This window comes from Taudactylus pleione, unplaced genomic scaffold (genome assembly GCF_031769625.1).
Source record: "Taudactylus pleione unplaced genomic scaffold, aTauple2 ptg000381l, whole genome shotgun sequence".
In the NCBI taxonomy this organism is placed as follows: Eukaryota; Metazoa; Chordata; class Amphibia; order Anura; family Myobatrachidae; genus Taudactylus; species Taudactylus pleione.
Genome location: NW_028284782.1, coordinates 4,047,770 through 4,071,574, shown reverse-complemented (window position 1 = coordinate 4,071,574; position 23,805 = coordinate 4,047,770). Strand labels below are relative to the sequence as shown.

General features: G+C 45.0%; 1 protein-coding gene across 1 annotated transcript in view; it reads left to right on the top strand.

The window, feature by feature from the left end:
- ATP7A (ATPase copper transporting alpha) overlaps positions 1-23,805 on the top strand; it is a 152,387-nt gene that overhangs the window by 24,440 nt on the left and 104,142 nt on the right. Inside the window, exon 2 of the mRNA XM_088445554.1 lies at positions 16,731-16,860. Within this exon, the coding sequence (XP_088301680.1) occupies positions 16,741-16,860 (120 nt within the window). The 5' untranslated portion in view covers positions 16,731-16,740. The remainder of the gene's footprint in view (positions 1-16,730; positions 16,861-23,805) is intronic.

Genomic DNA, 23,805 nt, shown 5'->3' with positions numbered 1-23,805 from the left:
TAAACCTAACCCTCACCCCCCCCCCCCCCACGGCTGTCCGCTTGCGTTGCCCGGTCTCCCTGCGTCGGGGAAATGACAGGCGTCTACATCTAGCCACCCGGCATTTCACTGTCGCCGGGATATGACAGTTTTGAAGCCGGCTGTCGGTATTAAGGCAGCCGATTTCCCGATTTGTATACTGTTTTAAAGTAGCAGTTCAAATCAACCTATTTTGCCTGTTAAATGACTACTACTTTAAAACATTGGGTAGTCTTACACAGGACTCACCGAAAGTCAGAACTCTGCACCCTATTACATTTACCCTCTGGTGTCTATCTAGACACTGTTGATGTTTTTACTGTTTATCTTTTATGAAATAACCCTGTTATCAAGCATTAATTTTAGTGAAAAAAGGATATTTTAATAGTATATAAACTTTATTATGTAGTAGTGTAATGATCCACAAATCAATATAATGTTGAAAGAAGCACTTTTAGAAAAAAAACCAAAAAGTAAATTTTAATATAATAATATTTGAATTATGGGCCTGATTCAGACCCGCTCGCAAGTGGGTCCATGTTGCCCAAGTGCGCATGACGGAGGCGGCTTCGTCATGCGCGAGACCCGAATAACGACGGCCAAGCCGTCGTTATTGGTCTCGCACCAAAGGGGGCGTGCTGTCGATGGTGATTGATGGCACGCTCCCTTAGGTGGGCGTGGCTGCTCAGATGGAGGCATTCCCAGGGGAACGCCTACCGTCTGGGGCCGGCCCCACTGACATCACTAGTGATGTCAGTGGGAGTGCTTTTGGCTCTGATAGAGCCAAAAGCACTCCAGGGCTTGCGGCAGCGAGACCCTACCGCAAGGGTATACATTACACCTGGACTGCTGCAGGAAGAGGTGAGGGCGGTCACAAGCTGACGTAATTATAGCCTTGGACTTGCTTGTTCCTAAATCACAGTGGGAGACTTTTGTGCCAGTAGCCTTCTTCACTGAGTCCCGAGTGTATAAGTTTTTCTACTTCAGGGTCCATAGGGTATCCACAGGATACCTTGGGGTACAGGTGTGACGTCAGTCGCAGGGCACCAAAGAGTTAAGCTTTCAGCCTCCCAGGATGCACTAGGTCCCCCTCCTATACCCCGCCCCCGGGCCAAGGCACCCCAGTTTAGTTTGGTGCCCGGCCGGCGTCGGGTGCACCTGTCGGAGTGGGGGCTAGAAGAGCCCCTGAAGCTTTCTTCAGTGCAGCTGTGGCTGCACATCTGGATGTACAGCATGGACAGTCAGTCCTGACGTCCATGCTGTCTTCCCTACACCCCCGCCGGTACCAGAACGCTGGTAGCGATCCGGGGATGCTGGTGAGCATCTGGGGTCACAGCTAGCGGTGACCCCAGATGTTCCGGACCATGGCCGGATCCAAGGGGGACAAAGGTAAGCAGCGGGGTCCCGCGGTGGGTCCCCGCTGGTCACATGGTCCTAAGTCCCCAGGCAGGGGGCTCCCTGGGGACTGGCTGCAGCGTGGAGCCAGGTACTGAACCTGCGCTTTCCACTACCCCCTGGGACAGCGGACCGCAGCAGAGCGGTAGCGCTGCGGCGTCCCAGGGGTTAAATGCATGCCAGGAGAGCGCGCCTTCCCTGTCTCACAGCCGGCGCCTCCCCCGCTGCACACAGCCCTCTCTGCACTGTGCTGACTGGTCCTGTGTCAGCGCTCCTCCCCCAGGCCAGCTTCTCTCTGCTCCTCGGCGGCCATCTTCTCTGCAACGCATGGTGAACGCTGCTGGAAGTCTGGAAGGAAGCATCGTGGTCTGGGTCCCCCCGCATACCTCTCCTCCGCTGTGGCTCAGGTCTGTGTATGCAGCGCTGTGTCCTACCAGGCCCTGTGTCTGTGTAGTTGAGTGATCAGCGCTGTTAGTGCAGGAATTGTTATTTCTCTGCATTGTATGTGACTGTGCTAGCGCTGCCTGTAACTTTTCTTCTCTAAAAACTGTCAGCTTTATTACTGTCCCTGTTCTTTCTGCTAAAGCCCTTGCGGTGCGGTGCTGCAGGGTGGTCTCTCGCCTATTTACTATATAATTGGTGAGAGAGGTCACATACGTGGCGCCATCATGTCTGAAAGTGATTTTCCCCTCCGGCTACAGTGTACCACGTGCAAAGTACCGTTAGCGGAGGGGGAGGGTAGCGCGGAGGGCCTTTGCCGGCAGTGTTTGTCCATGGCGTGGCCTATTACGGTTACAGCACCGGTACAGGAGCCGCCCTGGGCTTGTTTCGCTCAGGCGTTAACAGCTTTAGTGGGCCAGTTAGCTCCGCAGTCCGCGTCTACTCCGATGGGTTTGTCCCAGCAGTCTGTGGTGTCGTCACCCATGCAGGGGTTCCCACGACAATTGGTGGTACCCCACAGTCTCCCTATTTCCCCGCTCCCGGGTTCTCAGGAGCCAGCGTGGGTTAACTCCCTGACGAGTTCTGTACAGCACTTGTCGGATGTGTTGCAAGGGGAGTCTGTGATGCGGACTCATAAAAGGCCGGTGGCGTCTCTGTCCGCTCCTTATGAGGATGACGAAGGGACGTCTGATGATGGGGAGATTCTGGATCCTTACGATCAGGAACCTCTCCATACTAAGGACGCTGATGCTAAGTCCAAAGTATATATTCCTGGACTTATTCGGGCGGTCCGCACAGCCTTGGTGATTGAGGACGAAGTTCCCCCAGCGGCTAAATCTAAGTATGCCTTTTTCAAAGATGTGAAGGGCGATGCCACAGTCTTTCCTCTTTCGGGTCAGTTGGTGGACCATTTAGAGGAGGCGTGGAAACAACCTGGCAAAAGATACCAGCCGCAGAGACGCCTGGCGGTGGCTTATCCGTTCGCGGATGATTATTTTGCTAAGTGGGAATCCCCTCCACAGGTGGATTCTCACGTGACCCTTCTTGTCCGTAGTGCCACATTGCCAATGCCATCCATGTCCTCTCTTAAGGATGCTACGGACCGCAAGGTAGAAATCTGCCTGAAGTCCGCTTATTCCCTTGCAGGGGGGGCAGCACGGCCGGCTATGGCCATTTGCTGGGTTGCCAGAGCGATGGAGCGCTGGGCGGATTCATTAGAGGCTTCTTTTGAATCCGACTGTCCGGCCGAACAGGCGGAGTTGATTGGCAATCTCCGTGATTCGGCCACCTACATCAACGAGGCGGCTCTAGACATTAGTACTCTGGTGTCTAGAATTTCTTCAGCAGCGGTAGCTGCTCGTCGCACCTTGTGGCTGCGAGCCTGGAAGGCGGACGCAGATTCCAAGAAAGGTCTGGAAGCGTTGCCGTTTACCGGAGAAGTTCTCTTCGGTCCGGATCTGGATAAGATTGTGGCCACGCTGGCGGCAGCCAAATCTGCTTGTCTCCCGTCGGCCGCTGCTCCTTCTGGTTCTGGACCATCGTCCTTTCGGTCATCTAGGGCCCAGGGCAGGCCCAAACCACAGTCGTTTCCTCGACAGGCTGGCCCTAAGAAATCGGTCAAGCCCCGGAAACAGGCATGGAGTACCAGACGTCCGGCCCCCAAGCCAGATGACAAGCCTGCGGCCTGACGGTCCGGGTCTCCCCTTGGGGGATCCCAGGGTGGGAGGCCGCCTGCTGCAGTTCTCCCGGTGTTGGTCGTTCACTACGACAGACACTTGGGTTCTGGAGGTGGTCTCCCACGGGTACGCCCTCTCCTTCCGGCACAGACCCCCGGCTCGATTCTTCACCACGGGTCTACCATCAGACCGGAACAAGGCTACGGAGCTGTGGAAGGTATTGCACACTATGCTCCAGGCTGGAGTTATAGTGCCTGTTCCATTCTCCCGGAGGGGCCAGGGTTTCTATTCAAATCTATTTTTGGTACAGAAACCCAATGGGTCATATCGTCCGATTCTCAACCTCAAAGCACTCAACAAGTCTTTGCGGGTCCCGAAGTTTCGGATGGAGACCCTACGGTCCATCATTCTGGCGCTGGAACCTGGGGACTACATGGTGTCATTGGACATACAGGACGCTTACCTGCATGTCCCTATTCTTTTGCGCCATCAAGAGTTCCTTCGGTTTGCAATCCGCAGTGACCACTTCCAGTTTCGGGCGTTACCTTTTGGCCTGGCGACAGCACCACGTGTTTTCACCAAGGTGATGGCGGTCATGGCGGCTTCTCTGCGGCTGCAAGGAGTCCGCATGTTGCCGTACTTGGACGACCTGTTATTGGTGGCAGGATCTCCAGAGCTCCTGTTACACCACTTGGACCTGACCATTGCACTGCTGCAACGGCACGGCTGGCTAATCAACTGGCAGAAGTCCACTCTAATCCCGTCTCGGAGGATTCTGCATCTTGGAGCCTTATTGGACTCGGGACAGCAAAGGATCTTCGTGACGGAGGACAAGATCTCTGCTTTACAGTCAAGGGTGCGCAGTTGTCTGCACAGCCGCCGGGTGTCCTTACACTCGGCGATGAGGTTACTGGGCTCCATGGTGTCGGTGTTCGACATGGTGGAATACGCCCAGTTTCACTCCAGACCTCTGCAGCACCTGATCCTGTCCAAGTGGAACGGGCTGCCTCAGTCTCTGAAGTTCCAGACGATTGTGCTCACCCCGGAGGTTCGCCTGTCCCTTGCGTGGTGGTTAAAGACGACCCACCTCAACAAGGGACGTCCGTTCTGGGTTCCAAATTGGGTCCTGTTGACAACGGACACCAGTCTTCGGGGCTGGGGAGCAGTTTCGGGTCCACACTTGTTCCAGGGCAGGTGGACGCCGACAGAAGCGGAGCTTCCAATAAATATCTTGGAACTCCGTGCGGTCTTCAATGCTCTCCTGCAGGCACAGCGGTTTCTCCAGGGTCACCCGGTGCAGGTCCAGTCGGACAACGCTACCACCGTGGCCTACATAAACAGGCAAGGAGGAACTCGCAGTCGGGCGGCTCTCGTAGAGGTCTCTCGGTTCCTGGTTTGGGCGGAGCGCAATCTTCTGGCCATATCAGCGGTCTTCATCCCGGGAGTGCTAAATTGGGAGGCGGACTTCCTAAGTCGCCAGGACGTTCATCCAGGGGAATGGTCCCTGCACCCGGACGTTTTTCAACTACTGGTGGACAGGTGGGGTCTTCCAGAAATCGACCTCATGGCGTCCCGGCACAACAACAAGTTGCCGGTGTACGGGTCTCGCACAAGAGACGAAGGGGCGTCTCTGGTGGATGCTCTGTCCGTCCGGTGGACGTTCCGGTTCGCATACCTGTTCCCTCCGGTCTCCCTTCTTCCACGGGTAATCTGGAAATTCAAACAGGAAGGAGGGATGCTCCTGTTGATAGCTCCTGTGTGGCCCAGACGGCACTGGTTCTCAGACCTTCAGGGTCTGTCCGTGGACAGTCCTCTGCGGTTGCCGCTACGACCGGACCTTCTGTCTCAGGGTCCTTGTCTTCACCCGGACCTGACTCGGCTGTCTTTGATGGCGTGGCTGTTGAGACGGCCATGCTGAGGTCCCGGGGGTTTTCCTGCTCTGTGGTGCGTACCATGTTACGAGCTCGGAAACCGTCTTCCGCGAGGATATACCATCGCGTGTGGCATACGTTCTTCCAGTGGTGTCGACCGAGAGGTTATGCACCGCGGGAGTTTCATCTGTCTCGGATTCTCGCCTTCCTGCAAGCGGGACTAGATCATGGGCTTCGCCTTGCTTCTTTGAAGGTACAGGTTTCGGCCCTATCTGTCTGGTTTCACCGTAGGATTGCTACAATCCCGGATGTGCGCACCTTTATGCAAGGTGTTCTCCGTATTCAGCCGCCCTTTGTTCCACCTGTGGCGCCTTGGGATTTGGCTGTGGTCCTGAGGGCTCTCCAAGGACCGCTGTTTGAACCACTGGGCTCAGTGGATCTTAAATGGCTAACAGCTAAGACTGTTTTCCTTCTGGCTATTTCTTCGGCCAGACGTGTTTCTGAGTTAGGGGCTCTTTCTTGTAGACCCCCTTTCTTGGTTTTTCATGGGAACAGGGCAGTGCTCCGCACTCGGCCCGAGTTTCTTCCCAAAGTTGTTTCCCAGTTTCATGTTAACGAGGAAATAGTTGTTCCGGCCTTTAACTCACCGGGTCTTTCCGTGGGTGAGGCCTCTTTGGATGTTGTGCGGGCCTTAAGGACTTATGTTGACCGCACTTCTTCGTTTAGGAAGTCGGACGCTTTGTTTGTCCTCTATGGCTTCCGTAAAAAGGGTTGGCCTGCTTCAAAGCAAACTTTGGCAGCCTGGATCCGTATGGCTATTTCTGAAGCTTATCTTCATGAAGGCCTACCGGTCCCTCCTTCTCTGAAGGCTCATTCCACTAGGTCTGTGGGTCCTTCGTGGGCAGCTCGACGTGGTGCCTCGGCAGTTCAGATCTGCAAGGCTGCTACGTGGTCTTCTGTCCATACCTTCGTGAGGTATTACAGGTTTGACACCTTCGCCTCTCAGGATGCTTCCTTCGGGCGGCGGATTCTTTTTTCTGCACAGGAGCGTCCCCACCCTTAAAGGATACTGCTTTGGGACATCCCCAAGGTATCCTATGGACCCTGAAGTAGAAAATATGAGATATGGTAAGAACTTACCCTTGTTATCTCTATTTCTACGAAGTCCATAGGGTTCCACAGGACTCCCGCCCTGTCGCACCTGTGCTGCAGATGGGCTTTGCTCTGGTCACCGGTTTTCCGTCTCCCTCTGGTGAGAATGTGATTCTTGTATGTGTCCAGATCTTTGTTCTCTCTCTTCCTTCTCCTCCTCCGGCCTATGGCTTGGTAACTAACTGAGGTGCCTTGGCCCGGGGGCGGGGTATAGGAGGGGGACCTAGTGCATCCTGGGAGGCTGAAAGCTTAACTCTTTGGTGCCCTGCGACTGACATCACACCTATACCCCAAGGTATCCTGTGGAACCCTATGGACTTCGTAGAAATAGAGATAACAAGGGTAAGTTCTTACCATATCTCATATTTTCACAAGATCTGGAGGACAATTTATTGAATGGCCCCATTTCACAGTTTAGAGTCTATTACAAATATTAATATCATAAGACCCGGAGGTCGGATCAGATGAATCAAGACTCCTATTTGTATAGTCCGGTGAGATTTTTCTGTTCTTTGAACAGAGGGCCTGATTCAGACCCGCTCGCGAGCGGGTCGATGTTAGGCCACTGCGCATGCGCCCGCCGGAGCCGGCTCCGACGTGTGCATGCGCGAGACCCGGCTAGCGACGGTCGCTCCGGGTCTCGCACCAAAAGGGGGCGGCTGTCGATTTTGATCGACAGCTCGCACCGTTTTGGAGGCGTGGCGTGGGGGTAAATTCACAAACGGAGGCGTTTGTGGGCAGCCCCACTGACATCACCAGTGGTCACCCACAGCTATGCGAGCGGCCAGGAGGCTGCCCCCCAAAAAACCAAAGCGCCCAGATACAGAGCGAGCGCTCTTTCAGAGCGTCTGGCTGTGAATCAGGACCAGAGTGTTCTATATAAATGGATCCTAAATAGAGAACTTATTTTTATTGTAGCAGGTATTTTTTTATCAGTAAGATTAGTCTGTACAGACTTCTAGCAAATAACTAGTTCTTATTATTGATTTTGTGTATTATTGTATTGTATTTCTTTGCTGCTATTGATATTTTTTTAAGAACTATTTCTCAATTTATATTTGGTGTCTTGTTTCTGGTTTCTGCCATGTCTAGTTATTAAATGTATTATTTGTATATATTTAAGTGCAACACCTTCATTTTATATTTTTATTTTTGTGATTACCTCGGTAATCCATTTTTAGGGTGCACACAGGCCCTTTGGTGGATGCACCTGGACTATATATATATATTTTAATACATTGTTCATTAGCGCCAGGCTGAACTAAATTCTTGTTTGTTTTTTACTCCTACAAATGGGGCAGGAGTCAAAAACATAATATAAAACCATGTACAAATGAGTGTTATTATAAAATGGCAGTAGCAAGATTTAATACAAGCGACACCACAGTCTGAGGAGACATATTATTATAAATGTGTGACACGAGACAATATACAGGACTGAAACGGAGCACTTCCATCTAGCACGGCTAAATTATACCATGTACTTAGGTGAAAACATTGTTTAAGCCAATGGTTCCCAAACTGTGCCGCGGCACCCTGAGGTGCCTCGGGACACTTGCAGGGGTGCCTCAGGTTGGTGGTCCAGCACTAAATCAAATTCCTTATGGTCAATGTATTGTAAATATGTGGACAAAAAGAAGTGCAAACCTGTCCACCACCACATAACTAAACCTAAGGATAACAGGTAAGCACAATTTTCTTCACTTTACTACATTTATTCTGAATTTCTTGATAACAAACTTTTGACTTGGGGGTGCCGTGAAAACAATGCTGACACTATAGGGCACCGTGATTAAAAAAAAAAGTTTGGGAACCACTAGCTTAGGATATAGGGCCGTATTCAATTAGGCAGCGAAAAGTCGGAATCGTCGATAGTTTATCGCCGATGACGTAATTTTCGCATGTTTTAATTATCCTCGTATACAATGGCAAAGACTTTTCGCTGGTGCGAAAAGTCTGCAAAAAATGGGGATAACTTTTCACCATGTTTTACATGGCAAAAAAAAGTGCAGAATTGGTGTTTAGGGGTGCAGGCTTAAAAAAAAAAAAAAAATAGCCTGCACACCTGGGAATGTCAAAAAAGTAAAAAAAAAAAAACACACTTCTAAAATAGCGGGTGTTTTCTTCATTGCTGGAGTAGCGGCTGGTGCATTTTTGCAGAATAAAAAAAAATCATTTTAGGGACTTAAAAAAAAATGCTTACCCCTATTTTAATGTACCCCAAATTTGATAGGAATAGTTATTTTTACCCCCCAAAAAAATTACTGCTATTCTACACCCCTTCTTCATAGCCGCAAATATGCACCTGCTGCGGCTATTAGAAACCCCGACTTCCTTCAGCAGGTAAAATTGGGGGCCTACCCCTAGTGATCCCCCATGTCTAGATATCTTTAGTGGGGTCCCTGGAATATTTCCAAAAAATTCCCGTTTTTTGGCAATACCTTTCCGCCGGCTCCCGTTTTCGTTGATTTCTAATTGAATACGGGGATAAAGCGGGCACGCGCCCGGAAAACCTGCGATGTGGAGCGAAAACTCCAGCACGGACTTTTCGCTCCCATATTGAATTCCCCCCTTAGTGTGTACATATGGTAGCCAAGTGGAAAAGAATTTCCGTCAAACTGTTCTTAAAAGAAAACTAGTTAATCATTTTAATAGATTTGTGAATTCCACTATTTTTTTTTTCTATTGGAATACATTACAGCATTGAGTTCTATTAATTGTACATGCCAGGTGACTGAATACTTTATAGTCAGACGCCTGTTTAAATGTTAAACTTGACTAAGCATGTTTTTCTCCCTACATTGCCACCAAGACTTTCACTGACCATGTAATTGGAATTCTTGCCTTTGCTGACTGAGTTGCACGTGGTCATTCATTGTTTATTTTACTACTATTGTTCAGTCAACCGTGATATAATCCGTATAATACTTAGTAAGCTTTAGGTATTTTCTTTTATCTCAATGAAAGCAACACCTGAAGGCCAAATCTAAAAGGTCTAGGCAAAATAAATTTTTTAATTCATTTCCTTTTGGTAAATACATTTAAATTGATTTTTAATTATAAAATAAAGTTTCTACTTTAATGTTCAAATCATTCAATGAATAAATACGTTTTTATTCTTCTCTCATTTATGTCTCATAGACTGCCACTGTTTCCTAATCTTACATGCCATTAGTCTTATAATACAGATAATAATTCACATCTTGGATTTCTGATCATCTGATGGGATCATTTGTCCTTTTAACTCATGTGCTTGGGCAATGGGACAACTTAGAGCACTGTCCCAAATGAAAAATAGGGAGGTTCTGGCTGCTAATTCCTTGTGTTTAAGTGTTTTATAGATTACATGTAATGTACACTTTAATAAATGTGTTTTTTCTAGATAAAAGATAAGCGGCTTTGCAGCTTCGAATAACAAAACACAAACCTTGTCATTCATCACCGTCCAATTTGCTGAGCAAGCCACAGTAATGAAGAATTTATGAAACCATGACGAGAGGCTGTATGATCTATACCAGGGGGGTCTAAACTTTTTTTTTCTTGAGAATAACATATAAGCATTGTGATAAGGTCAAGTAGGAATTCATGAATGGGCAGCACAGACAGTGTAATGGTTAGCATTACTGCCTCACATCACTGAGGTCGTGGGTTCAATTCCCACCACTGCCCTAACTATGTGGAGTTTGTATATTCTCCCTGTGCTTGCGTGGGTTTCCTTCGGGTGCTCCGGTTTCCTCCCACACTCCAAAAATATACTGGTAGGTTAATTGGCTCCCAACACAAATTAACCCTAGTGTGCATGTGTGTGAGCATGTGGTAGGGAACATAGATTGTAAGCTCCACTGGGGCAGGGACTGATGTGAATGGCCAAATATTCTCTGTAAAGCGCTGCGGAATATGTGTGCGCTGTATAAATAACTGGTAATAAATAAATAAGTGTAAACATTTGTGAAATTCATTGATAGGGGTGTATTCAATTAGTTTCGCACCAGCGATACTTTTTCGCATGCCAGACTTTTCGCCTACATCGCATGTTTTGCATGTGGAAAAATATCTGCCGTGCTCCCGCTATTCGCCGTATTCAATTAGAAAGGACACGAAAACGGCATCCGGCGCAACTGAAAGTCCTGTAAAAATGGGGAGCTCAGCCTTACACCCCCCCCCCCCCCCCCAAAGATGCACTAATATTGGGGTACACTATAGAAGCCCTTGATTTGCCCTAATGAAGGTATTTGGGTACTTGTGTTAATGCACTCATTGGCACAACTTAAGTGGTGTAGAATAGCATTAAGCAGTATTTTTTGGAGAAAATAACTACTCCCAGCAAATTTGGGGTAGATGAAAATGAGTGCTAGCATATTTTTAAGTTGGTAAAGTGAAGTTTTAAATCTTGTAAAACAATCCACCTGCCACAAGCATCTGCAATCAAAAAAACACCTGCCTCATACTTGGGGACCCCCCAGAAGTCTATTTTGCTAGTTTTTACATTTGTCCCCCAACTTTTCACTTTTTCGCCCCCAAAAATAAAAGTACTTTTTTGGGGTGTTCTATAGTTTTTTTTTTTTTACACAATTTATCTTTGGGGGACTGTCCCAAGGGTGCAGGGGGGTTTCTCGAAGTTTGAACCCCAAAACAGCAGTTCTGCACTTTTTTTCGCCTGCTATTTATAGGCGAAACTTTTCCGCCGATTACATTGCATTGACTTTTCACGTACGAATTGTGGTATTGAATACGGTGGAAACTTTCCCCCTGGCGAAATGACGACATCCATAATACTTTTCCGTGGATTCTGACTTTTCGCGTCTATTTGAGTACGGCCCATAGTGTTAACATTAGGCTGAACAGGCAGGGTGCCGCTCGGGAGAAGGGTGACTTCTGCGGGCGCCAAAGGTGCACGCTCCGGAAAAGGGTGTGTGGCTTCATGTCACTCCTCTTGTTCGTAAATCTGGTGGGTATGCCTAACACTTACGGAGATGCTGGATGGCCCCCAAGCTCTCCCCTCACTGTGAATAGATGCCATGAGCATGCACATGGCATCTATTCACTGACTGTGATCCCTAAACCTCAACTTTTCCCGCCCTCAGAACTGCAGCCTGCAGGTGGAGAAGGCTGAAGGCAGGCTGTTTCAGCGGGGTGTCACCATAAGGGCAGGGTGTATTTTGCCATTTTACTATCGGGCAGGGCATGGCGGTCTGCTGAAACAACTTAGCGGGAACAGTACATAGATGAATAATGTGTTAATTACCTAGTGTTCCCTCTAGCTCCGGCGGGAGGCAGGGCGCCGGAGCTAGAGAGGGCATGCCCGTGCGCGCGCGTGACCGAGAAGGGGGCGTGGTCATCGGAAAAGGGGGCATGTCTATTAGACGCGTCCCCTTTTCGTCACTCTTGGGGGCGTGCCCGGCACTTACGGACACGCCGGGCAGCCCCCAAGCCCTGCAGACAGGGAGAATAGATGCCGGGCGCATGCGCCCGGCGTCTATTCTCCGGCGGTGACCGGGTCACCGCATGTTTCTCCACCCGCGGGACACTGCGTCCCGCGGGTGAGAACGGCTCTTGCAGGCTGTGAGGGCAGGGCGCTTTTTGCCCTCCTCCTGGAGGGCAGGGTGCTTTTTGCCCTCCAGAAGGAGGGCAGGGCGCTGCGCCCCGCTAAAACAGCCTAGCGGGAACGCTACTTACCTGGACATAACGAGCTAAAACAAATGCAAACTTAGGGCCTGAGTATGCAGCGGCTGTGCTACAATATACAAAGGTTGCAGGAGTCCTCTTGTGTAGATAGACTCCTCCTACCAATTTCTGTGATCTACTGCGTCCAGAGACCATCAGATATCTGAGTAAACCTCAGGTTACTAATGATGTCTGGTGTGATCATGCTCCAGAGGCCAGGAAATCTGTGTCGGCACCCCCAGAAAACCGGGCCGACACCCTCCGTTTCAAGACTCCGCTTTTTACTGGTTCCCTCTTGTCCTCAAATGGCCGCAGCATGTCAATCGTGCTGCAGCTTAGGGGGCACTGCTACTGTCGTCGCAGACCTAGATCTGCACATGTGCAGATCACAAACATCGGCGCTGTTCATAAACCATCGGGTTTGTGTTAAGTGAAAATATATGCTAAGCAAATGTAACCAGACAGAAGCTAGACCTAGCTTTACATTACATTAAATAGCCCTTGCTGCTTAATTCCCTAAAATGTCCTGCAGGTAAAGCTGCTCTCCACAGTTATTACCCATGGGTCCAGGGCCTGCTGACTGCATGAAGGATATTTCACTTATTTCCTGAATTCTATTGTCCTTGGTAATTACAATTACAATTGATGTCTGATTTGTGTCATTATGAAAATAGAACATATTATTTATGTATGGCTAAATACAAAGATTATTACGCTTTATAGACTCCATCTTGTCCTTTAATATGTGATGTTACTTTTACCCCACATTCTAGTAGAACAGGAATGTGCCTAGCTAATTGAAAGCTAGATAGTATATTTCATCAACACTATTAAATATTGTTATTCACACCTTCACATTTTCATAGTTATCTGGTCAGGTTTGCTGACCTTGGCGTATGTAGCGTAAACGGTTTTGTTATTTTGAAGCTCACTAGAAGGAAGTTGGTACTAATGAGGATTTCTCTCATCTTTCTAAATGTAACATCCTGTTTACATAGGTTGATATATTTATGTAATTGTACTTTCGTCAGTTATCAACAGTAAAACATGGGTGTCATGTCAGGGCGGTATAGTCGATCGACGCTCACAATGTTGCCTTGAGGATATTGACATGGTCCTAATGTTGATAGTGAACATGTCTACTTATTTATGATGTCGATATTGACCATGTTGATTATCAGCATGTTATGTCGACATGGTATTTTTGTTTTAATTGTGTCCCTAACGGCAACAGTAAACCCTGGCCTAGCGCTAAAGCTAAGCCTCCTGGAAATGTCATTTTGACAGTGTTTATGTAGATATTATGGGTTCAATTCAGTTGTTTTTTGGGCACCCATCGGAGCAATCCAATTGATCCTCAGTTATAGTGCGTGTGCCGAGTGTGCACGCCCAGAAGCAGTGGGTTTAGCCACGTAAAGCGTCAATTGAATTGCTCTGTCCGGCGCCCAAAAGAAATGGCCGTGTTTAAAACACTTAAATTGTCCACTTTGACAGTGTCGACATTTCCAATGTTGGCATTCTGTCAGTGCCAACTTTTTGCAAATGTTGACTATGTATGTATGTGAGCATGGTTAAAATAATCTTATGTAATGTAATCATTTTCAATCTTTTACTGTCAATATTGTGAATGTTGACATTCTGACTGGCGACAACGTGACTATCGTCATGTTGCCAGGGGGGTGGAGACCGAAATAGTAAAACAATATTTTCTTAGTTTAAAAATCACCATACTCCTTTCACAACAAGCTCTCCAGCATTTCCAATGTCTTGTGAAAGGATGAGTCAGAGGACTCGAGGTGGAGCTGCGGGTAGGAAGCCTGTGGTGCTCCTGAGAACATGACAGCACATTTGCATCACACTTGGGAAGGGGGGGTCTAAAGTCCTGAAAAATCCCGGATATAGGCGTTGCTCCAGCTCGAGTAGCACCTAGCCTTGTGGATGTAACACTTAAGCCCGTATTCAGTTTGAGGCGAAAAGACGTTTTCGCGTGTTTTTGGCGGAAACTTTTAGCCGATGATGTCATTTTCACCTGTTTTGACTTTACTCCGTATTCAATTTTTAAACTTAACTTTAGCAACTTTAAAATATGCTGACCCCCATTTTCAAGTACCCCCAAATTTGCTGGGATAACTTCTTTTCTGCAAAAAAACCTCCTGAATACTATTCTGCACCACTTATACAAAAACGCTATGTAGCAGCTATTGAGCCCGTTTAAAAACACTAAATACCTTCAGCAAGCCAAATCAGGGGGTACCATACCTAACCCCCATGTCAGAGCATCTTTTGGGGGGTGTCAGGCTGCTTTCCCCAAATCTGACAGTACTTTCCGCTTGTTTAAGTTTCGCCTACTGTAAAATTGAATATGGGGATACGCGGGGACGCGTGCGATACTTTTCCGCCTGCAAAACAGGCGAAGTAGGCGAAAATTCCGGGGAGGTGAAAAAGTATTGCGGGTCTGCTCAAATTGAATACGGCTCTAAGTGGTAAATGTACCCATTATCCATACATATACCTGCTGCATTCAGAAATCCAGACACATTGGTGACATCAGAGGGGCACAAATGTAACCACAATCTACTGAAATGTTCTTCTATTTCTATGGGTAAAGTCAGGCAAGGGAGTATAGGATATACAGAATCTCAGTGTGGCAGATTATACGTGTATGGTAAGGGTTTGGTTTCTCATAGGTGTGTGTGTTTAAGGATCAGCTATTAAAAACTGTTTCACTTGTTATTCTTGAAAAGACTAAGCAAACACAACATATGCCAACTTCTGCCTAGTGTAGGCTTTTAAGGATGTGTTATAGGCAGCTAAATATGTATTAACTTAGTTACACAATCCAAAATACTGTAATTCCTATTCTGCAAGATAATAATCAATCATAATTGTTACAACTGTTCTCCCTACACTATACTTCTGAGGCAGTCCGCTCAGCAAAATTTCCTCCCCACTGTGTCCCTGGCCCACCCTGTCAGAGCTTCTCCCCCCCAGGAGTATACCAACCAACCCCTCCACCTTGAGCCCAGTCCACCCTGCATTGGAGGCAAGCACTTCAGTTTCGGAGCCTCCCCCTCTTTTAGTGCCTGCCAAATAGTAAGTAAGATGCCGGATTAGAGGGGTGGCTTGTGCACGATGGGTTGATGCTTACCTGCTGTGATAGGAACCGCCTCCATAATGCCACCCCGCAAAAAAACAAAATCCTGGGGAGAACACTTGTCACATATTTACTGTATTTAGGCTGTTAATATTGCAAGCTTACAGCATCAATTCTGTGTTGTGTTTTTAGCATATATGCCTTCAAGTTGAAAAAACTATTGTTGAGGTGAATGAGTTTAAAACAAAATATTGATACATATGCGTAGTTATATTTGCTGCAGATTGGTACAGATTTACTTGTAATGCTGACCATACACGCTACAATTATCAGGACGATCCGCCCGATATCGGCGGATCGCCGCGATAATTGTAGCGTGTGTGGGGGGGTGACCGAGGGTTAAATATTGCTCGGTCGGGCATGCTGGATTGTCCAGCATGCCCGTCCGATGCGATTTTTCCCGGTAAACTGTCGGCTGCATCGGGCAGTGTATGCCCAGCGCAGCCGACAGACAGACATTTCCTGTGTTCCTTCCTACGGAAGGAACAGGGAAATGTCTCCTCCCCCGGGGGGGCGGAGCACAGATGTCGGGCTGATACACTCTCAAGGTGCGTACACACTGGGCGATAAAGTGGACGACTGAACGATAACGTTATCGTTCAGTCGTCCACTTTATCGTCCATTTTTAACCCCAAAAAGATGAACGATAATGACGGGTCATTCGTCATTATCGTTCATCGGGCTGACATGCAGGCCAACCTGACGATCTCGTCAGGTTGCTGCATGTTGGGGAATGGGGGAGAGAGCCCGGCGCTGAACGATATCGTTAATGATATCGTTCAGCGGCTGTGCTCAATGTCATGAACGACATTGAGTACAGCCTGCTGGGGACACATTACACGATATCGCTCAGGGAGCATATCGTGTAGTGTGTACGCTCCATTACAGTGTATGCCGGCGACATCTGCGGCTGGCAGGCTGCCAGATAAAATGTCTGTCGGTCTGACAGACATTTTATCTGGCAGTGTATGCCCAGCATAAAAGATAAATTCCCTTTTTGGGCAGAAAGTTCTAGATCAGAGATATGTAGCTGTCTGTAGGAAATCAAATTATCCAACATTGCTGCTGGGGTGAATTGGTGACATCAGTATTCAGCATTGTTTAATTGAATACACGATCTCTGCAGGGAAACGGTACACAGCACAGATGTGAACATTAGCAGCAGCATCTGATGTCTTGTGTAGAGCTTCATGGTTGCAATAGGCAGTTGTTATTGTACGTTTTATCATTTAACTCTGGTACTCTTCGTTTATAGTCCAGTTGTAAAATATCATGTGTATGAGGTGTCTTATTGTATTTTGTGGCCTCTTTCTGTTCCCTATGTTTAGACTGATATATTGTTTTCCTTCCTCCCTATAGTGATTGAATCATGGCAATGGATTCGAAGGCACTGCTGGCTATTATCCCCGTGGAGGGGATGACCTGCATTTCTTGTGTCCAGAGCATTGAGCAAAGGTTTGGCAGTCTCAATGGAATTCACAGTATTCAGGTACAGTAAGCTAATACACACATTGTACTTGTTACAGTATACACCTTTTTCTTGTTTTGTTAATGTTTAGCAGTGTTTGGACCACGTTATCTAAAGGCTTTATGGATATTTTTTTATAAATGCCTGTTTATAGGACTTTGATGTTTGTCCATTAAAAGACAGCAACTGGTGCACACTTGAAAAATAGCAACTTAATCTTTAAAAATCTTTTGCATTCATGGAGGTTTATTTAAGTATGAATTTACTTATGAGTATCATTGAGTATACAGAAATTAGAATAGCTAATGGTGCAGCTACAATACAGATGGTGATTAAATTTGCTTTTTCAGATGGGTCTGTCTGTTCTTTTTGTGTACACCATTTTTTAGGATTATATTGTTAAAAATTTGATGAATTTATTTTAATGTCTGTTTACATTTTCTTTACCCGCATATTGTTTTATAGTGTGTATTTGTAGAGCTGTGTAGCTGGACCCTTACTACTTTAGCCATACGTAATATAGAACTTTGCTGTGTAATGTATTCTTTTTTCCTTGCTTGATATTTTGAAAAGCTTGGTAAACACCTATTAAATTAATATTTTAACTGGATTTTTGATTATTTTATTTCATTTTCAACCACATTGCTTTTGTAAATATGCAGGCTCCAATACGTTTTTACTGTGTATTATGAAGAACCATAAATATTCAGCAAATAAGTGTCTCTCTCAAATAATTAGAGGTCCTCTGTAATTTGCAATAATGAATAGTAGGGGCGCTAATATATTAACCCAACTGGTGCCGTACTGTCTAAGCTTCTGTGTAATAGTTTTGGGTTCTGTTGTGAGATGTATTAGATCACTTTATTGCCGAGATGGCTTTGGCTTTCTGTTATGCCCAAATTTGCAAATTATATATACCACAGTGGGGGGGGGGGTTCAATTATTACTAAATAATAATTATACTAGTATGCTCGCGGTGAACATTTCGCCAATTTGAACCCAGAATATACGTATGGAAAATGCTTCACTAGATAATGGATAGATCAAATGTAAATATGATGGAATCGGGTAATAAGAGATGTGTGTGAAACATAACTGGCTAAGCCACGCCCTTTTATAGTTTTTGGAGATTTTTTTTTTTTCTTTTTATCAAATTGTATACAGTTTTATTCCACATTCTGCAATTTATTGCTGATTGAAATCCGTTGCAAAAGGATCACATTAATATCTTAATTAGTCTTTGAGATATTCAAATTCAAAGAGCGTTCTGGACAAAGTGACTAAGAGAGATAGATAGATATATATATATATAATATACTGAAAATCTAATGAAATGCTGTCTATAGTCTCATTATAGTCTGTTTTATCCTCCTCAATTAACCAGCCTCCTGATAGATTTAGGAGTCACTACTGTTTTTGGTTTTAACTCTTTCAATTTATTTTATCCTACACGTAAGGTCTGCCATGGAGTCTGCAGAAGCAATAATCAAATTGTTTAGCACAGAGGTTCCCAAACGCAGTCCTCAAGGCTCCCTAACAGTAATGGTTTTAGAGATATCCATTGTTGAGCACAGGTGACATAATTAGGACCTCAGTCAATTTTGATTTAACCGCCTGTGCTCAACCATGGATATCTCTAAAACCAGAATTGTTGGGGAGCCATGAGGACCACATTTGGGAACCCCTAGTTTAACAGATTTTTTTTTTTCAGTAAAGCATTGCATGGCAGCCTCACCATTTCCCTCCCATTTCTCTGTTAGGTAACCTTTTACAGGTGCCAATCGGGCAGTCACTCCAAGACCAGGAGCGGGCCCCACATTGTATAGTTTCTTGGGGTTGTGCAGTTTTCCTGCCTTTACTCAGCTGACCAAGGTTTAACCCATAAGCCAGGGCTGCCATGGCGTGCTTAGAAGGAATTAAATGATCATGTAATCATAATTTATATTGTCTTTGTACAGAGATGGACTTCAGCTTGTTTTGAAATTATCCTTCTAGGGGTGGGCAATAAGCGGCCCCCCAGCTGTTATAGAACTACACATCCCAGCATGCCCTGCCACAGTTTTGCTATTTGACCATGCTAAGGGCTCTATTTATTAACATTATTTTTACTAATATAAAGTGAAAAAGGGTGTTTTCACACCCTTTTCACATTATTTTAGTATCACCTACAGTTACTACAGGGCAATTGGAGTAGAATTCGTAAATTTCTACTCCAAGCCCTAATTATCACTTATTTTTAGTAAGCAGATCGCATTTCCCATAATTGTAATGGGAAATGTGACCTGGCCAAAGTTACTGAAAATAAATTGTGAAAAAATACCGGGGAAAGCCCTGTGATAATAATGCCACCTGGAGGTGGCGTTATCCAGGGTCTCCCCCGGTTACCGAACTCCTGCTCCGCTCTAAAAGGCAGAGCAGAGCCCGGAGCCGGCCCCAGTGATCAGCTGTGTGGTCTAAACAGACCACACGCTGATGCATTGTAAAAAAAAAAATAGTAAAAAAAAATCTTACCATAGTAAAGGGCTAGTGATCGGTGCTTCGGTGATTTCCTCCCTCCGGTCAGCTGGTCTTCCATCCTGCACTGGGGCCCGGTTGTCATCTGACCGGGTCCCAGTGCAGAATGGAATGTGAGCTGACTGGAGCCAAGGAGGACATCAATGGAGCACCGATCACCGGAGGGAAGTGTAATTAAGGGAGGGGGGGGTTGCGATTGCGGAGGCGGGGCTTAACAATGGGTGGCAGTGCTTAGCAGGGGCACCGGCACTTATCAAGGTGTTTTTTGCGAAAATACCGTGATAAGGCTGCGGAGGGGATTCGCAGAGACAAAGCTTTATCTGACAGAGCTTTATCGCAAGCTCTATCCCTGCAAGGGATATTGCCTACAATCACACTACAATCTGCATTCAAAATGAGGATTGCAGTAAATAGAGCCCTAAAACTGTTGCAAGGCATGCTGTGATGTGTAGTTCAACAGCTGAAGGGCCTCTTATTGCCCACCCTTTCCAGACTAATGAGCATCAACAATGATGACCGTCAGCTCATTGCAGATGTATTTTGTCTTTGGAATAGTGGTAACACAGAACTGAATGCTCCAGACTGTACTGCTGATGGTTCTGCTTTTGTGTACATGGGAGCACTTCCTGAGGACAATTCCATTAGCAGCACATGGCTCTAATCACATTCTCTACTGATAGGGCAGCAGATGGCTTCTACATGGCTTATTCTTTTGTTGAAATGAATCTAAATATTAACCAACAATTATTTTTTTTTTTATGCTGTTATACATAAACTCTGAAACCTGTCTGAAATTAACAATTAAAATAGTGAAACAAAATGAACACATTAAAATTTGATCAATTAATGTTGATTAAATTATAATTATTACATTCTGCAAATACTGTGATCAGAATTTCTTTTTGTCATGTTGTTCAAACACCTAAAAGGTAAATTTTTATTTATTTTATTAAATTAAGGTGTGTTTTCTATCCTATAACTATTTGTGGAAGGTCAACAAGTGGGTATATGCTATTTTGGGTCGTTAAAACCATACTGCTCAGTCCACCGCAAAGACAAGCTGCACACAGTACACACCACCTGAACTGTAAAGGAGTAACACACTGCCGCCCTAGACACTATCCTTATAAATACAAAATGATCTGTAATTACCTCCGCACGACTGTACTCTGTACCCTTGGCAGTGCTGCATTCTGCTACAAGATAAGCTTATGCCCAGGACAACTTCCCTGTTTCTGTAGCCTGTTGTGTTCTGTTGAGTTCTCCTCCTTTCCTTGCCAAATAAAATGAACACCACCAGAGCAACAGAAAGCCTTCATTCTCACAACCACATCGCATTGAGTTTACCCTTCTACACCTACATATAGAGCAATAAATTGCACTCAATTATGGTAAAGTTTACTAAAATAGAATAGATTAACGTGCTATGTTGAATATACACATTTAGTTAATTACACAGATTTTTTTTTTAAAGTACATCCCTGCTATGGATCCACGGTAATATGCATACATGGATAGATGAGCTATAGGCACTCACAGAATTTTGAATAAGTGAATGGGGGTTTTGATAAATGGCGATATGCTCCTGCGCACCTCATCTGTAATAATGGTACTCCAACACTGCACAGCAACCCATCTCTGGGGCATGAAGAAATATGTATGCTGGTGGTCGCAAGTTACCAAAGAAACAGTTGAAACGCTGGCATTTTGCGACGTTGTGCTAATTGATTAACCCCCAAAGAGAAGGAAAGACGCAAACACTCCAGGGCGGTTGCTGTTTTTTATGATATTTACATTTTCAGTAACCATTTAATACCAGACACTGACTGTATAACCTGTTAATGTAACCATTCCATGATGTAACACAATAACAGTTCATGTGTTTCCCTTTTGGTTAACACCGCTATATTTTTTTTTACTGAGTTTTATTGTTACATTTAAAAAAAAAAACAACAAAAAAAAAAACTGCTTTAGTAATGCAATTGTATTCACCTTCTAATACATTTGCTGTAATTGCTATAAATTATAACAGGTGTTTTCAGGCTGTTTTTATATGTTATTTTTAGTACTTTATTTGCTTTTAATTCAATCAATATTGTCCAAAGAGCAACATACCTCCTGGTAATTGTATTAGGAGTTTTCCCACAGGGCAAATTGGAAACAAATGTCAGACAATAGTGTTCAATTTAGGATTAAATTAGGTTTTGGCAGCATATTAACAGGGGATTGCATGTCCTCATTATAGTGATTATGTATTTGATTATATTATCTCTTGGTAATGTATGTCTGTCTTGTCTACCTGGCTTTTTGGAGTTGAAATACAACTTTAATTAGTAAAATTGTAATTATTAAAATTTTCTCTAGAAAGAGAAAATGGAGAAGTTGTCAATATGTCCCAATCAGCTTCTAGCTATCATTTATCTGGCTCCGTCTATAAAATGTTAGTTAGAAGCTGATTGGTTGCTTTGGGTAACCTCTCACACTATGGGGTCAATCCTATTATGTGCGAAGGGTGCGAGTTGCCGTTGCAACGGCGTTAAAACGCCAGCAATGGACCGGCACCTCACACCCTTCGCCACCTGCTCCGAGCCTGAATTTGCTGAATGTTGCTCTGAGCCCTAAGGGGCTGCAATCAAAATTCAGCGAATCCGGGCTGCCGTAAAGTGCGACCACTGCCACATGTCAAGATCATTGCAGCTAATAGGATTGACCCCTATCTCTCTCCAAACTTTGATACATCTCCACCCTAATGCATCTCAGTCTTGGTTGGGAAGTTATCATAAATAAGTATACACAATGAGCATTGCATCCAGATAATCAGAGCAAGTAAAGTGATGGTGTGTAGTTATGTATAGAATAATCTACTGGGAAGTGCAGCCAGTGTACAGAACAAACAGTGCTTTTACAATGTGCGCCCTTGGCAGAAGAATTAATGAAGCTATAACAAAGCCGTCTAAGTGAACATTTTCTTAAAAATCTAATCATTAAACTCTATAAACCAGTGACGTGCAGTGAGGTAAATGGCTGGGGAGGCACTGGTTAGTATCAGACAGTTACAGATACATATACGAACCCCAGGGTTCATGTGGGCATTATATAAAGGTGCAGCAGTATGTAGTGCTGGAAAGAGATGTGCGGAAAAGCCACTTTGTACTCCAGAGTTTTGACTCTAAAAATGATTAGAATAATACAAAGAAGATATTTATAATATTTTCTTTACATTTTTCTTTTCTTATTTTTTTTATAGTCAAAACTCTGGAGTATACCTAAGTATGACAGGAAAGGCTTTGCCTCACCTGACCGCACATCACTGCTATAAACAAATACAAAACTAAGTTTTACAGAGATATGGTTGTTTATTCTAGGTACCTCTGATTGGGTGCAATTATTGTAGCATTAAGTCTGCTTACCTGGTGACTGACGAGGTTCCAAACTATGGGGTGGGACTTTATTTGTAAGATTCAAAGCCTACTCTTGGTTTTTGAAATGTGTCTATTTATATTACATAGGTCAGAGGTTCCCAATCACGGTCCTCAAGGCACTCCAACAGTTCAGGTTGTAGAGATATCAATGGTTGAGCAGAGGTGATTTAACCACCTGTGCTTAACCATGGATATCTCTAAAACCTGAACTGTTGGGGAGCCTTGAGGATCGCGTTTGGGAACCTCTGACATAGGTGCTAACTGCCTCCTGATTTTCAGGGACATTACAGGCTGCATAATCAACATTTTAAAATGTAATTTGGACATTTTAAAATAAAACTGAATTGTAGTCTGACTTTTTGTGTTAATTGCACCAAGCTTTATCCAGACAAATACACCTGCACAGTAGAATAGTGTCCCATGAAATTATTTTTAATCGATTATTACATTAAATTTTCATCAGTGTTATCAAGTATAACTTTAAAAAGAATGCAAATGAAGTTTTTGTTTCTGTATATTCTTTTGTATATGCCATGTTTGTATTGTGCATAGTGTAGAACGACTGAGACTGTATATGTTTTGCATGTGGAGTGATACTCTGAACTATTGAGCTACAGATCAAAAAGTTGTGTTTTATTCAAGCAGTAGATTGTTGCCTTTAAAAGTTAGATTGTTATAGCTGTACTTCTTTGTAGTTATACCTAAAGTTCCATATTCAGGTTTTGTTTTTCCTGCACCTTGATATCTTTATCATACTTCAAGAGAGTAGTGAAGATAGGAGATATGGAGAAGACCATACATCTGTGAGGGCTACTGGTTTTTAATGCTGGTAAAAATATGTAAATTGGCATGAGAATGGAGCCCATTGGTAGCACTGATCCCATGCCTGATAGTTTGCACTTGTGGCTGGGTGCATTTGTCTTGCGATGCCATTTTTCTAACTTTGTCTGCACCCATTTAAATGTGTCAACCTCAAGTGAACTTATTTGAGTCAACAAAGTGTCCTCAATGTGATTGGAGTTTTATGCAA